The following is a 15,073-nucleotide window of genomic DNA, read 5'->3' on the forward strand; positions in this document are numbered from 1 at the left end:
TCCCATAACCATTACCGATTTAAACGGTCTACACAAGATAATTATAATCACACATGTATCGAATGCTAATTAATGAAAATCATAGCATAGTACAGGGTTGTAGCGTCGCTGAAATAAAATAAAGAAAAAAAACTTAACAAAAATTGAATTTGAATTTTCTAATTTTCTCACCAATGTTTAAGAGATGTTGAATTTATTATTAGGAGACCTACTAGCTAATGCACATATAAGGTAACGCGTTTAAAAATTGTATTAGATATTATTAATGAAAATTATAGCATAGTACATGCTTGTAGCATTGTTGAAATAGATTAAAAGAACAAAAAATTAACATCGGGACAATATGAATTTGAACTTTCTAGTTTTGTTCACCAATGCTGCCATTAGTTATTAACTTAGGATGGTTCATTTTCCAATTACTAGATGTATATCTGAATCTTTAGAAGAAACTTGATGATGAGGATGAAGCTCCAATTTCCAATTAATTCAAACGATTTTTCATATTAAAAGTAAGAATACTTAACCACACTTCATATTTTGTCACTTCATCTGCATTGAGTTGCTCAATTGATTCCCACCAGCCACTCTGTTTATTTTGTTTGATGCTTTTTATTTCAAAAAATTTTCTAAAATGTAGCGATAATTATTATTCTTTTTTCTTTGGAGAAAAGCAAGGGTCTTTGTACAATTATTTCAGCAAAATCTGTTAAATATTAGAGCAAAGGTACTCATTTCTAAGCAAAGGAATTTTTTTCCCACATGTTTTCCTTAAAATTTTACAATAAAAAATTATATAAATATCAGAATCATAGAAAATGACGCTTTCAGACTTTATTGGTAGGCCAATCCAATCATTGTAAAAATTGAATAGAATCATGCATAAATGCAGTAACAAGAAATTCAAAGTTCTCATAAGAAAAAAATAGGCACTTTCAATAATAAATTAAAAAAAAAAAAAGTAAAAATTAGGTGAAACGGTCCAAAGGGAACCAAACATTGTATCAAAGTTAAAACATTATCACAATTGTATCAAATGTTAATTAATGGAAATCAGAGCAGAGTAGAGGGTTGTAACATTGTTGAAATAAAATAAAGAACAAAAGTTCAACAAACACTGAATTTGAACGTTGTAATTTTTTCATCAATGCTTCAAAGATGTTAAATTTATTATTTAGAGACCTTCTAGCTAATACACATATAAGATAAAGCATTTAAAAACTATATCGGATATTATTAATGAAAATCGTAGCACAATACATGCTTGTAGCATTGTTGAAATAAAATAAAAAGAACAAAAATTCTCATCTGTATAACATGAATTTGAATTTTCTAGTTATGCTCACAAATGTGGCCATATAAGTCATTAACTTAGGGTGATTAATTTGTGAAGTACTAGGTGCATTATCGGTATCTTTAGAAGTAATTTGGTGTTGAGGATGAAGCTCCAATTTCCAATTGATTCAAACGATTGTTCATATTAAAAATAACAGACTTTAACCATGCTTCAAATTTTGTCACTTCATCTGCATTGAGTTGCTCAATTGACTCCCACCAACCACTCTGTCTAGTTTTTATCATTTTGTCATAGAAACGTGCTTGAGCAATTGCAGCGTCTTCTCTGGTATCCAATTCTTCAAGCCTACTATTGAGAGAGTTCACTTTGTTTTGAGCATGAGCCGCAACTAGGCCAGTAGTTTGACTTAACTGCATATCAGGATTCTGAAAACGAGCAATAACGGCATCATCTGTAGGGTGAAAAAATGAGAAAGGCTTACCGGTAGGAGAAGACGCCACTATTCCAACGTCAACACCGCATTCTGCAATAAGCTCGCTGGACTTTTTGTATAAGCCTGCACGACGCTTTGAGAATGTGGCAAAGAGGTCATCTCTTTTTACTATTTTTTTCATTTGAATCTTTTGACGCCCTTTAGTCTTCTTACTCACCATGACTAAATTTATTAGAAGAATTGACCAAAAAAAAAACTACTAATGAAAGCCTTTATGAGAATGCACTTAGAAGAAGCACAATATCGCGTTATATACATCAAGGATTTTATCATTATGGTAATTGAATCTCTACCCAAATATGCAATTTTGTTAATTTTTTTATTATTATGAAAATTATAGTAGAAAATGCAACCAATTTGATGTCACATCAATGAAATCCAAAAATTTTAGTACAAATAGGTAAATACTCTAATATACTTTTGAAATTTACCAAATTGGTATCAGCAAATATGGATATAATTTGACGGAACACCCCAACTACATACCAAGATCTTTCAAATTTTCTATATAAAAAGCAAAGTCAAATTCTTGACTTGCCTTAACAAAATAAATCTAAAACTCAACTCAAATATGAAAATTTCTTAATATGCTTACTCAAATTTATCAAGTCCACTTAAGCAATCTAAAAATAAAACTTGCATAGGTAAATATTTTAATGTATAATGAATTTATCATGCACTATTTTATTAATGTTAGTATGTTGATGGTGCCATTTCAATAAATTATTTTTTCTTGGGTCATTGCTTGAGCAACACAAATTTTATGCTCTACGTAGAGAGAATCAAAAACCATCTAATACAAGTTTGAAATAAAAATATATGAAAGTGAAATTCATCCTCTCTAGCTTTGCTCTCGGCGTAGGTTATGCTAACCTGCACCGACCTTGGTAGCCATGGCTAAGAAGAGAGGTCGACCGTTCAAAAATCCACCGCTCGTTAAGGTTGGAAGTTCCGTCAGTGCAACTGTCATCGCTGATACCATTGAATGTGATATACACAATAAATGGCAACCCCAACTGGGCCACCATTCACCACTAGATCTCTAGAAGTGAGGAATGCTAGTGCTCACACAGGTGCGTCGAAAAAGTTGGTTCTAAGTCCAAGTCCCTCAATTAATCAAGGAAATTCAATTAACAATGTGGAGAAGATGATTAATAAAGAGACCAGAACATGATCAGGCCCAATTGAGATTAATCAGATTCGAATTGAGCCAATTGCAGAGGAGAAAGTAAGTTTGACTGGAACGCCTTGGGTGAAACTCTTTGCTGGAAATAGATCTGCAGAAAATGGTATGGCCTTATCCTATATTGCTCCAGAAGTAGTAGATGGTCAATATGTGGTGAATTTAGACAAATTGGAGGTAGAAAATGAGATAGGAAAATGGAAGAAAGCTCTGATTGTTTATGTAATTGGGGAAACGCCAGGCTACAACCAGATGCATCGCTATATTTCCCAACACTGGAATAATGTAGCTGAACCGGATCTATTTTTGCATGAAGATGGTTATTACATAGTCAAATTCCTCAGTCTAAGTGATTTACGAGAAATCCTGTATGGGGGGTCTTATACCATTAATAGCAAGCTTGTTATTCTTAAGCAATGGTCGCTGGAATTTGATTTCAATACAGAATTCTTAATAGAGATTCCACTATGGGTAAAATTCCCTAAACTTCCGATGAATTGTTGGGGAATAAATTCTTTGAGCAGGATAGCTAGTACTCTAGGTAATCCTCTGTTTGCTGATCAATGCATCACCAAGCAAACTAGAGTGTCTTATACTAGAATACTGATAGAGGTAAATGTAACAAAGAAGCTTCCTACTGAAATAACTGTTAATTATCCGCTTGGTAGACAGTTTCAACAGCCCATTGAGTTTGAATGGAAACCAGAATTTTTCTCAGAATATTTGAAGATTGGACATGACTGTATGAAGCAAAAATAAATAGGGAAACCAGTGCAAAACCAAAAGAACAAAAGATCTAGACTAGTTACAACATGGGTACCTAAGAACAAAGAGCAACAAAAAAAGGAACCAGTATAAATGGAACAAAATGAATATACAGATAACCAAGCTAAAGGGGAGTGAGTTGTGCAATCAGCAGATATGAATACTGAAGGAGGTTGGACACAGGTTAGAGCAAAAGGATCAAACTTAGGTGTAAAAGCAACAACAACACAAAATTACCTAGCTCCTGGGGATATTGCAACAGAAAATGGAATTCAAGCTTTGCCTGATGAGGAACAGAGAATTGTGAAAGCTAAACCTCCTGATTTAGGGGGTAACACAAGGCTATCATAATGACTTGGCTCTTTTGAAATATTAGGGGAATAAATAAGAGGTACAAGCAGAAGGAATTAAAGCAGCACCTTAAAAACAATTATATAAAGTTAGCTGCTATCATAGAAACTAGAGTTAAACAAAATAAGGCATTGCATGTTGCTGGTAGAGTTACTCCTAATGGGAAAGATTATCAAACTACAAGGAAGCAAGAAATGGCAGAATATGGATCACTTGGGGTCCTAAATGGTATGACATCCAACTAGTTCAAGAAGCTGCTCAATTCATACATTGCTAGGTCACTGGTTTACATAATGGAATCAAGTGCTTACTTACAGTCATCTATGGATATAATACAGTTGAACAGAGGAAAGCTCTATGGGATGGGTTGCAGAGTATAGCTCCTAGAAGTAATGAACCTTGGTTATTATGTGGTGATTTCAATGCAGTCCTATACCCACATGATAGGCAAGGTTCACCAATAACTATGGAAGAATTACAGGACTTCTCAAATTGTTGTAATAGTCTTCTTTTAAATGAAATTCCTTGGAGAGATAAATACTATACTTGGATAACAAGAAACAAGGAGCAGACAGTGTTTGTAGTAGAATTGACAGAGCGATAGCAAATGATGAATGGATGATGCAATATGGACATCTGACAACAGATTTTGGAGAACTTTTTATTTCTGATCATGTACCCATAATGATACCATTCAGATCCTCTAAGAATAACATGAAAATACCCTTCATATTCTTCAATGTTTGGTCTGAACATAGAAGTTTCAAACAGATAGTTGATGATGGTTGAAAAAGAAGGGAGACAGGAGGGAAAATGAGAAATGTATGGCTCAATCTGAAACAACTGAAACCAGATTTCAAGCAACTTAACAATGAAGAGTTTAAAGGGATCACTGAGAAAATCACAAAGACTAGAATTGCATTGAAGGAGCTTCAAAAAGAAATGCAACATCGGTACTCTGACTCCCTAGCTGAGCAAGAGAAGCAGTGTTTACAACAATTGGAGAAATGGTCCACGATTGAAGAAAGTGTGGTGCAGCAAAAATCCAGAGCTACATGGATCAAACTAGGTGATTCAAACACAAGGTATTTTACAGCAGTAATGAAGGAAAAGCAGCACCAAAAATAGATTTTGGAGATCACTTCCCTGTCAGGCATGAAGCTGAAAGATCCTAAAGCTATCAAAGAGGAGTTTACAGTATTTTATAAATCCTTGATGGGATCAGTCGTAGTCTCTCTTCCTAGAGTTAATATGATGGTGATGAGAAATGGACCTCGACTGTCCCACTGCCAACAAATTGAGTTATGTGTCAAAGTTATAGATGCTGAAATTTGTGAAGCATTTGGTTCAATTGGTGATCACAAGGCTCCTAGGATTGATAGATTCAATGCTATCTTCTTTAAGCAAGCTTGGCCAATCATCAAAACTGAGGTATGTGATGATGTTAGAGAGTTATTTAACACTGGAATCATGTTTAAAGCTATTAATTGCACCACACTAACCCTGCTTCCAAAGATAGCAAATTCTAATACTGTGAATGATTATCGACATATTGCTTGTTGCACAATGATGTACAAGTTGATTGCAAAAGTTCTTGCTGGGAGACTACAAAAGGTTATGAATTGCATCATCTTAGAAGCTCAGGCAGGTTTCATTCCAGGGAGAAGGATTGTGGACAACATTATACTTGCACATGAATTGGTTAAGTCATATGACAGAAAACACATCTCTCCTAGATGTATGATCAAAGTTGACTTGCAAAAGGCCTACGATTCTGTAGAATGGTTTTACTTGGAACAGGTTCTAGAAGGATTGATTTTTCCAGAGAAGTTTATCAAATGGTTAATGGCTTGTGTGAAAATAATTAACTACACCATTCTACTGAATGAGGAATCTCTAGAGCCATTTAATGCTGCTAAAGGCCTAAGGCAAGGAGATCCAATCTCTCCTTTCTTGTTTTCCATTGCTATGGAATACTTGAGCAGACTTCTCAATGAATTACACTAGGATAAGAGGTTCAAATATCATCTCAGATGCAGCAAACTACATATAGCTCATCTAAGTTATGTTGATGACTTGTTGTTGTTTGCTAGAGGGGATACATACTCAACTCAAAGGCTACAGGAATGCTTCACGACCTTTTCAAGAGATTCTGGATTGCAATCAAATTTAAATAAGAGTGTCATATACTGTGGAGGAATGGAAAGAGGGACTATAGAAACAATCTGCCAGAATATGGGATATACTCAAGGTCAACTACCTTTCAAATATCTAGGAGTACCATTGGACACAAAGAAGCTGAATATGTTACAATGGCAACCTCTCATCACTAAAATAGTAGCAAAGATTACTTCATGGACTGCAAAAAAGTTGTCGTATGCTGAAAGGGCCCAATTACTACAGACTGTGCTGTTTGGAATCCAATTATATTGGGCTCAAATATTTTCATTACCAGTCAAAGTGATTAAATTAATAGAAGTTTATTGTAGAAGTTACATGTGGTCACAAAAAGGCCCTCATTGCCTGGGATAAAGTGTGTCTACCTAAGACAGTTGGTGGACTCAACTTAAGCAACCTTCACATCTGGAATACTGCTGCCATTGCCAAAAATTTCTGGGATTTGTCTCACAAGCAAGACAAATTATAGATTAAGTGGATTCATACTGTGTACATCAAGGAGCAGTGTATAAATTCTATGCTTATCCCTATGAGTGCAAGATGGATGGTGAGGAAGATATTGGAAGCAAGGGAGATCATAAATCAGTTGTACATGCCATTAGAGGATAAGAAAAGCATCATTAAGCAGATATATTTTCAATTGAGTCCAATGTTACCTAAAACTACCTGGAGAAGTCTAATGTGTAGCAATGCTGCCAAACCTAAGGCTATAATCACAATGTGGCTTCAATGCCAAGGGAGGTTACTTACTGTGGACAGACTTAAGAAATTGGGACTCAGTGTAAATGACTCATGTGTGTTATGTCAAACTAACTTGGAGACAAGGAATTATCTATTTATTGAATGTGACTATGCTAAAAGGTTGTGGCGTAGACTGAGTCAATGGGCAAAGGTACATAACATTAGTAGTTCAACTTGGGAGCAACAACTACAGATCATTTGTCAGCACACAAAAGGAAAATTAACAATAGCAAAACTTCTCAAGATGATGTATGCTGAATATACACATGCTCTATGGAAAGAAAGGAATCAGAGAATATTTCAAGAAACATTCAGAGATCACACAAGCTTGGCAAGGGAGATAGTTTGCATATGTAATTTTAGAACTATTGGAAATGTAAAGGAACTAGTGCAAAGGTTGTATTTTTAGTATAGTTCACTGATAAGCAATATGGTCTAGTATGCTAAAATAATATAGTCTTTTCCCTGTAAATCTCATGAGAATTAGCTAGCTGGGAGTAGCTAAGCTATGCTTTGTAATGCCTTCACTTTTGGTGATTAATAAAAAAAATTAATTACCAAAAAAAATATGTGGCTTTATTTGTAAGCTCAACATATTGTTGGAATAATAAAATAAGATCATCATAACTCACAGTAATCGTCTTTTGAATTTGGAAATTTTAGGTTAGAGGGTATTTTTGTCCAAAACTATTTTATTAATTTTAATATGTCAGTTTCGCACAAATTAATATCTAAATTGGGGATAAAATTTAAATAACTGCGAGAAAGTATCCCTTTATCTGTAAATCTCCCGACCAGCCAATATCTCATGTGCAGGGGTAAAGAACACAAATAGCTCTCAAAGTGGATGATCTTGAATTTTGTCCTCACTTGCCCTATAGACAGAACTTCGAGTTTAAGAAGTGTTGCCTCTTACTTGGCCCATGGACAATATTTTTAACTTTTGACCTTGAAGTTCTACCTATGAGGCAAACAAAAGTCAAAAGTTAAAGACCACCCCTAAAAAGGTCATATTTCTGCAAAAAAAAAATGCATAGGGAGAAAATCGGCAACTTTTGCATTTTGGACCAATTATATATTGTGTGCACAAACCCAACCCTTTTATTAGCCCACTAAGAGAAATCTCTTTGTAAAATGTAAAAGAATAGTAGTATTCTTTTTTGGGATTTTTTCATTCCTATACACTATTTGAAACCTTATTACGAAAAATCCATATTTTGGTATTTACCCGACCTAAACACATTTTAGTTACAAAATATTTACAATCCACCTTAAAAGACCCCCCAATTCATTATTTGAGCCTTCAATCAAAGGATTTTGTTAGGGATTTGTTCCTAACTATACCATATATGAAACCTTATTACCAAATATGTGCATACTATGTAAATTACCCGCCCAGTCCACAGTTTTCCTACAATTTCTATATCATTTGTTTAATACACAATTAATTGGGCAGAATCTTCCATAGTTAACGCGCTAAAAATCAGGAAAAAATCTTGCGATTGATTGAGTCTACATTAAATTCAAGTTTTGAAACGGAAAGGAGATTTCTGTTCTTCATCTTCATCTTCATCTGTTCTTCCAGATATTTTCCACCATTGATAGCCATTAAAAAGCTTGAAAGCTTTGAATTCAAATTTGAGTTTTCAAAAATCATTATTTGTTTGGATTGGGTGTTGTTGAAAATAATCAGGGATATGGTTTGGAATTTATATCTCAATTTTGAGGGGTTTTGGTGAAGATTAGACTTGGTTTTGATTGAATTTCAGATTGAAACTCGAAGAAGAAGAAGAAGAAGAAGAAGAAGAAGAAGAAGAAGAAGAAGAAGAAGAAGAAGAAGAAGAAGAAGAAGAAGAAGAAGAAGAAGAAGAAGAAGAAGAAGACATATTGCAGAAATTGTAGATAAATTATAGTTAAATTGTAGATTATTTATATTCTGATTGTAGATGCTTTATTTTCTGTTTTCACAAATAAAAAACTGCTAAAACTTCTACAAATCTTCTGAAAAAATGCAATTATGTCAAAAATCACAATTATGCTACAATTGAATGGGAAATGGGATATAAAAATTTAATGTACCCAGTTTGTAGATTATTTGTATTCTAATTATAGGTGCTTTATTTTCTGTTTTCACACATCAAAAACGACTAAAACTTCTACAAATCTTCTGTAGAAAACACAATTATGTCAAAAATCCCAATTAAACTACAATCGAATGGGAATTGGGATATTAAAATTCAATATATCCAGTTTGTAGATATTTTGTAGATGAATTGTAGATTATTTGTATTCTGATTATAGATCCATTGTTTCTGTAGATGAATTGTAGATTAATGTGGTCAGCGGGTATAATCACAGTAGCAACAGCAGAATCCTTGGAAACTTACAACCATGACCAATGTAGAAGAATTGAAGCTAGTTATCAACACGATTCCCATTTGGCTAACCACTATACCATTTGGTATATGTGTAGCACAAGCTGCAACATTTTTCATCAAACAAGGCGTGACACTGAACCGAAATATTGTTCACAATTTTGAGATTTCCCCTGCCTCAATTTTTGCCTTAGCAGCTGTTGGAAAGGAGATTTCTGTTCTTCATCTTCATCTTCATCTGTTCTTCCAGATATTTTTCACCATTGATAGCCATTAAAAAGCTTGAAAGCTTTGAATTCAAATTTGAGTTTTCAAAAATCATTATTTGTTTGGATTGGGTGTTGTTGGCTAAAAATCTGATTATACTCAATGGGTCTCATCTCTGTATTTTTTGAGAAGAAGAAGGAATGGAGAAGAGAAAGAAATGGGAGGGGAAAACGACGCTGGTCAGATCTTAGGAATTAAGGGGAGAGAGAAACGTAGGATATATGGATACCTTTAATTAAGGAGTAAAAACTGCCTATTAATTAGACCTTTAATTAAGTATGGTATAGGATTGGTAATTTGGTATACGGGTTTGTAATTAAATCAAACCTTAAACATTGAGGGTAATAATGTTTCCTATGTGGTATAGGAAGGTAAAAATCCATTATTACACTCTTTTCCTTTTTCTCTCCTATCCTCTTTTCCTTTTTCTCTCCTATCCTCTTTTCCTTTTTTTGCCGCCTACTCAGTTGCATCTTCTCGGCTCTAAATTTTGCAGCATAATTTGCTTTCTTTGGGTTGGCCTAGAATTAATAAGTAAATAGTTAAATGCCCCCAAGGAAGTAACAACAGTCCTGGAAATTGACATGAACAGAATAAGGATCGTTTCAAGTCTTCTGACGACAAGGAACTTTGCATTTGAGGAGATTATCCAAAGGCTCTCTTTTCCAGCTTTGCCTTTTCAATCAATCTATTTTCTGTATTTGTTAGTTCTCCTTATCACTAACAACTCTGAACGTTGTCCGTAACTGAGATTTATAGCGAGTAATTCATGCAAAACTAAATTTTTCCTTTGACCCAATTTTATTAGGAGAAGTAGAACTGGTTGCCCATCTTGCAAAATTCCCAATAGACCTAGAAATTTCAATAACATACATTGATATGTACTCTAAACTGTAGTATCATGATTATTACATGAAGACTTCGATTAGATCAATGATGGTGAATATATAACGGCATGGTACAACACATATATTAAAAATAAATTTTGTATATATTTAATACATTTGCAACAAAATGCAAATTAAAAATAAATTACATAATTTACAACTTATCTACAACTTTCATACATTATTTCTACCCAGTGATATATAACTACAATATCATACTACTTAAATACAAGTTTTATATATTTTTTATACAATATGTCTTTTGTATATTTTGTGTCTGATTTATACATAGTAAAAATAAATTTCATACAACTAATTATATATTATACAACTTATCTACAAATTATTTACAACTTTCATACATTATTTCTACCCAATTATATACAACTAAAATATCATATAGCTTAAATATAATTTTGTGCAATATTATTCAACTTTCATACAATATTTAAATAAATAAAAGATATAAATAACATAATATAATTTTTCTACAAATTTACTACAACTTTACTATAATTTCTGCAGTATAATGTATGTCATGTCTTCTTCTTCTTCTTCTTCTAGTTTCAATCTGAAATTCAGCCAAAATCAGGTCTAATCTTCACCAGAACACCCTCAAAGTTGAGATATAAACTTTAAACCATATTCCCAATTGTCTGCAACAATACTCAATCCAAACAAATAATGAATTTTGAAAACCCAATTCGAATTCAAAGCTTCAAAGCTTTTTAATGGTTGTTAATGGTGGAATTGTTGCTCTCTTTTCCTTTGCTTTACATTACTGGAATTAGGGATTGAGAGATAGAGAGAGACGTAGGGAGAATTCCCAATTGTTTGCAACAACACCCAATTCAATCAAATAATATTTTTTGAAAACTCAAATTCGAATTCAAAGCTTCAAAGCTTTTTAATGGCTATCAATGATGGAATTGCTGCTCTCTTGTGCAAGATACGTGGGGGAGGGGGAAGTGGGATACAGAGAGAAACGTGGGGGGAGTGGGAGTGATTGTAGGAATTGATTAATTATCCTTAAATCCTAAAAATGTACATAATTGGTAATTTTGTATATAGGAGGTAACTAAAGTGAAACTTGAGTAGGGAAGATAATAAAACTTCCAATAGTGTATATGTAGGTAAAAATCTCCTTTTTTATTAATGAGGACTCTTCCCTTTTGAGACATCATTTAGTAATTTTTTCGATAGAAGGTAATTAGTACTTGCTAATTACTACTGGAGGATTTCTATACTTCTATTACTAAGCCAAAACTACTAACTCATTGGAATTACGGTTCAACTATAATTTAACATTTGAGGTCAAAATTACTACTGCCTTTTATGATTGCAATGGGAAATTTTACCTTCATTTTTCTACAAACTCAAATTTCAAGCATAATGAGGGCAAAACCAATGAGAAAAAGAAGTAACACAGGTAATTTTTGGTACATTAAAATCTGTATAAGGTAACATAATCAGTTTATTATAACATACAAACTTTAAGCCTCTTGACTCCATATGTAGTAGGGACACACTCTTTTGTAAATATATTAATTCCACTATACTAAACAAGCAAATAATGTATGTCACTTGTCTTGTACTACTTCAACAACAAATCATTTTTTTTTCAATATTCATCTTTAGTACTTTTGAATTTGGATTTATGCAGTTGCAATTGGATCCATCTTGACATCAGATTCAATAGATTTCATAGCTTCAAATCTTGGCTCCTTTGCCTGAAACTTTAGTCCGGCGTATAACTTCATGTAATCATCAAACACAAATTTGGGATAAACTTGTTTGCTCTCCGCTGCCTCTTTCTCAACGAGAGCTGGTGCGGGATAAATCACTGCATCACTTCCTGGATTATAGAATGAAGCCAATGACATTCGAGTCCCGTCTTTTTGCGCTATCACTCTGTGCATCACACTCTTGTACTTCCCATTTGTGATCACCTGTATTCACATTTTTCATTAGAACACTTGGTATATACTCCAATCTATAGTGAGAAAACTGTACACCTAGCTCGATCCAACATATAAGCAGTTGGTGCACGTGGACCTGTTGCACGTGCACCGATTGCATCAGACTCAAACTCCGTATATTTATATAGAAAACTTAAGGAGAAAAACACTAGACGCCTCACTAATAAGACATTATAGACACCTAAGATCTAGCATATAAGCAGTTGATACACGTGCACCTACTACATTAGACTCATCAAACTCTTCATTCAAACTCCGACTAAGACATTTTTAGATTATCACCTCAAGTTGATCACCAAGGTTAACGACGATGGAGTGGCGCATAGGAGGAACATCGATCCATTGGCCGTCTTTGAGGAGTTGCAGGCCGCTTACTTTGTCATCTTGGAAGAGAAGGATTATGCCACCGGCGTCCGTATGGGCGCGCAGTCCCTTAATCAAATCTGGTTTTGGGCATGGTGGATAGTTGCTAACTTTAGTCCCAAAGTTTGGACCTTTAGATCCATAGAATACATTTTTCAAGTAACCCTTTTCTAGACCAAGATTTTCACATAGCAAATCCAAGAGCTCCTCTGCTAAATTCTCTAATCTTTTAGCAAAATCTTTCATAACCTCCCTGCATTATTATATGAACAACTTTGGGTTAACTATATGCTATTTTTTGAAAGAGAAACTATCTTTGAAGTTCATAGTAGATGATGAGAGTTGGAGTTAGAATTTTGAGTTCGGAATTCTAATCATTTTAAGTTATTGGGTTCTAAATCAATAATTAATACATATTCAATAAACTTTTTAAAACAAATACAAGGTTCAATCCAAAGCTACTGGGTTTGGTCTCACCCAAACCTCTAACTCCGCTGTGATCATGATGGTCCTATTAGTGGTCAAATTTCAATCCAAAAGTACATGTGCAACCCCACCCACCCCAACCCCCACACACACAAAGAAAACAAAATAGAATTATAAAATAAGGGGTAGCAGGTGGAGCATGTTCAGTTATAGTAAATCCTTGTCCACCTCCTGTATCCAATTTGGAATCTTGGAACAATTTAGGCTGGCAAAGTTGGACACTGACTTATATCATGTTACTTTATAATAATAATAATAATAATAACCAATAACCAAAATTTGTTTATAATAATAATAATACTTCCTTATCCTTGAGGCTTAGAAGTTCTTTTTTTTTCCTTCTATTAACAGTATATATATATATATATATATATATATATATATCCGAAAAGTGCATACACCTCGACTAGTCCATATGATATTGTTATCCACCAGTACAGGTAGCGGGTAACTTATTTTTTTTAGAAAATTCACAGAGAAATTCGCAGTCGCTACCCTTCGCAAATCACACAGGAGATGTAAACCGTACTAGACAAGCCCGGTGCGACGAGCTCTGACTGAGGAGGTTGCTGGTGAGGGAAATCGATCTCAGGTCTCACATGTGAGAAACCACTCATCCGACTAGGTCAGCCTAACTCTTGCGCTAATATTTAGATAAGATAAAAAGAAATCACCTAAAACGAAGTATAGCGGTATGGTTTACCTGTATTGATCATCAAGATCAGGGACTTCAGATATGTTAGAAACAGGAAGATGGCGCAAGAAGAAAGTGCTTTCCCAATCCATATCAGTAACCTCAGCTTGTACACCTTCAAGACCTTTGCTGGCCACCAATTCCTTAAACCTCTGTTCCATGCATTTCTTGTAATGTCCCTTTGTTAATTTCTCAACTGTGTCCATTACTTCATGTGGAATTCCATGGTTCACCAACTACAAATTTACATAACATTTCCAAGATTTAATAACAAGTTTATATTGATACCCTAGGATATAGGGATGGAGCTACAATATTAACTACGAGTTTAGACGAACTCAATAGTTTTTGAGTAGAACCTATATTGAATTAGGAAATTCATTGAGTATGTATAATATTTAATTGTGAATCCAGAACTAAAAACGAGTTATGGGTTTTATGGCAAGCTCAGAACCCATAATTAAGGAAACATTTTTATGAAGAGATTTACCTCAAAGAAGCCCCAGTTTTCACAAGCATCCTTAATCATTTCCATGGTGGCAGCTTTTTCAGAACCATTTAATTTTTCCAAGTTGATAATTGGGAAATTCTCCATCTTTCTTGTAGAATAAAGAAATGTGTTTTTGAGTGTATGGTGTGTGAATAACAAGATATTGAAGATGAATGTGAGTTTTTTATGTCAAAACATTGAGGCTTTCTTTGGGTATTTATAGGGAGAGAAATCACGTAATGCTGTGAAGATAGTAAATGATTGTATAGTGGTATCTTATTTTGGTCTGGCCGACATTTCAAGTCGAAGTCCCACATAACTCCCTTAGTCTACCCCATGAGAGGTTTTATTTTTTTTATTTTTTTTAATATTGCATCCGAAATTCGAAATTATTGATTTGACTAATTTAGATTCGGCCCGCAAAAAAATACTTTCCATTAAGGGCTACTCAGTTATGTGGTCGAGTTGATGCTGGTTAAAGGTAAAAAAAAGATTTCAACATCCCACTATACTAATCATAAGTCTAC

General features: G+C 34.0%; 4 protein-coding genes across 4 annotated transcripts; 2 read left to right on the top strand and 2 right to left on the bottom strand.

Annotated features, from left to right (window-relative positions):
* Positions 1–1,413: 1,413 nt before the first annotated feature.
* LOC107815997 (agamous-like MADS-box protein AGL29) lies at positions 1,414–2,757 on the bottom strand. The gene is made up of 2 exons (XM_016641660.2): positions 2,661–2,757; positions 1,414–1,949 (listed from the first exon to the last, which is right to left on the bottom strand). Exons 1-2 carry the CDS (start codon positions 2,755–2,757, stop codon positions 1,414–1,416), a joined length of 633 nt encoding a protein of 210 aa, XP_016497146.2.
* Positions 2,758–2,790: 33 nt separating this feature from the next.
* Positions 2,791–3,729, top strand: LOC107815998 (uncharacterized). The gene is made up of 2 exons (XM_016641661.1): positions 2,791–2,860; positions 2,966–3,729. Exons 1-2 carry the CDS (start codon positions 2,791–2,793, stop codon positions 3,727–3,729), a joined length of 834 nt encoding a protein of 277 aa, XP_016497147.1.
* A 3,064-nt stretch (positions 3,730–6,793) lies between these two features.
* Positions 6,794–9,657, top strand: LOC142163465 (uncharacterized). The gene is made up of 2 exons (XM_075220751.1): positions 6,794–7,358; positions 9,479–9,657. Exons 1-2 carry the CDS (start codon positions 6,794–6,796, stop codon positions 9,655–9,657), a joined length of 744 nt encoding a protein of 247 aa, XP_075076852.1.
* A 2,298-nt stretch (positions 9,658–11,955) lies between these two features.
* Positions 11,956–14,638, bottom strand: LOC107815999 (1-aminocyclopropane-1-carboxylate oxidase 1). Its single transcript, NM_001325967.1, is given in 4 exon segments — positions 11,956–12,483; positions 12,796–13,129; positions 14,066–14,292; positions 14,547–14,638. Coding segments are annotated over 4 exon segments (900 nt in total). The 5' UTR covers positions 14,592–14,638; the 3' UTR covers positions 11,956–12,189.
* Positions 14,639–15,073: the final 435 nt, after the last annotated feature.

This window comes from Nicotiana tabacum, chromosome 8 (genome assembly GCF_000715075.1).
Source record: "Nicotiana tabacum cultivar K326 chromosome 8, ASM71507v2, whole genome shotgun sequence".
NCBI classification, from domain to species: Eukaryota; Viridiplantae; Streptophyta; class Magnoliopsida; order Solanales; family Solanaceae; genus Nicotiana; species Nicotiana tabacum.

Excerpts from the sequence above, each read along its gene's own strand:
- LOC107815997 (XM_016641660.2), bottom strand. The coding sequence starts at position 2,757 with ATGACAGTTGCACTGACGGAACTTCCAACCTTAACGAGCGGTGGATTT. Across the intron at positions 1,950-2,660 it reads GGCTACCAAGGTCGGTGCAG|TCATGGTGAGTAAGAAGACT; the intron begins GTTAGCATAACC and ends TAATAAATTTAG.
- LOC142163465 (XM_075220751.1), top strand. The coding sequence starts at position 6,794 with ATGAGTGCAAGATGGATGGTGAGGAAGATATTGGAAGCAAGGGAGATC. Across the intron at positions 7,359-9,478 it reads AAGGGAGATAGTTTGCATAT|CACAAGCTGCAACATTTTTC; the intron begins GTAATTTTAGAA and ends GTATATGTGTAG.
- LOC107815998 (XM_016641661.1), top strand. The coding sequence starts at position 2,791 with ATGGCAACCCCAACTGGGCCACCATTCACCACTAGATCTCTAGAAGTG. Across the intron at positions 2,861-2,965 it reads GAATGCTAGTGCTCACACAG|GCCCAATTGAGATTAATCAG; the intron begins GTGCGTCGAAAA and ends GAACATGATCAG.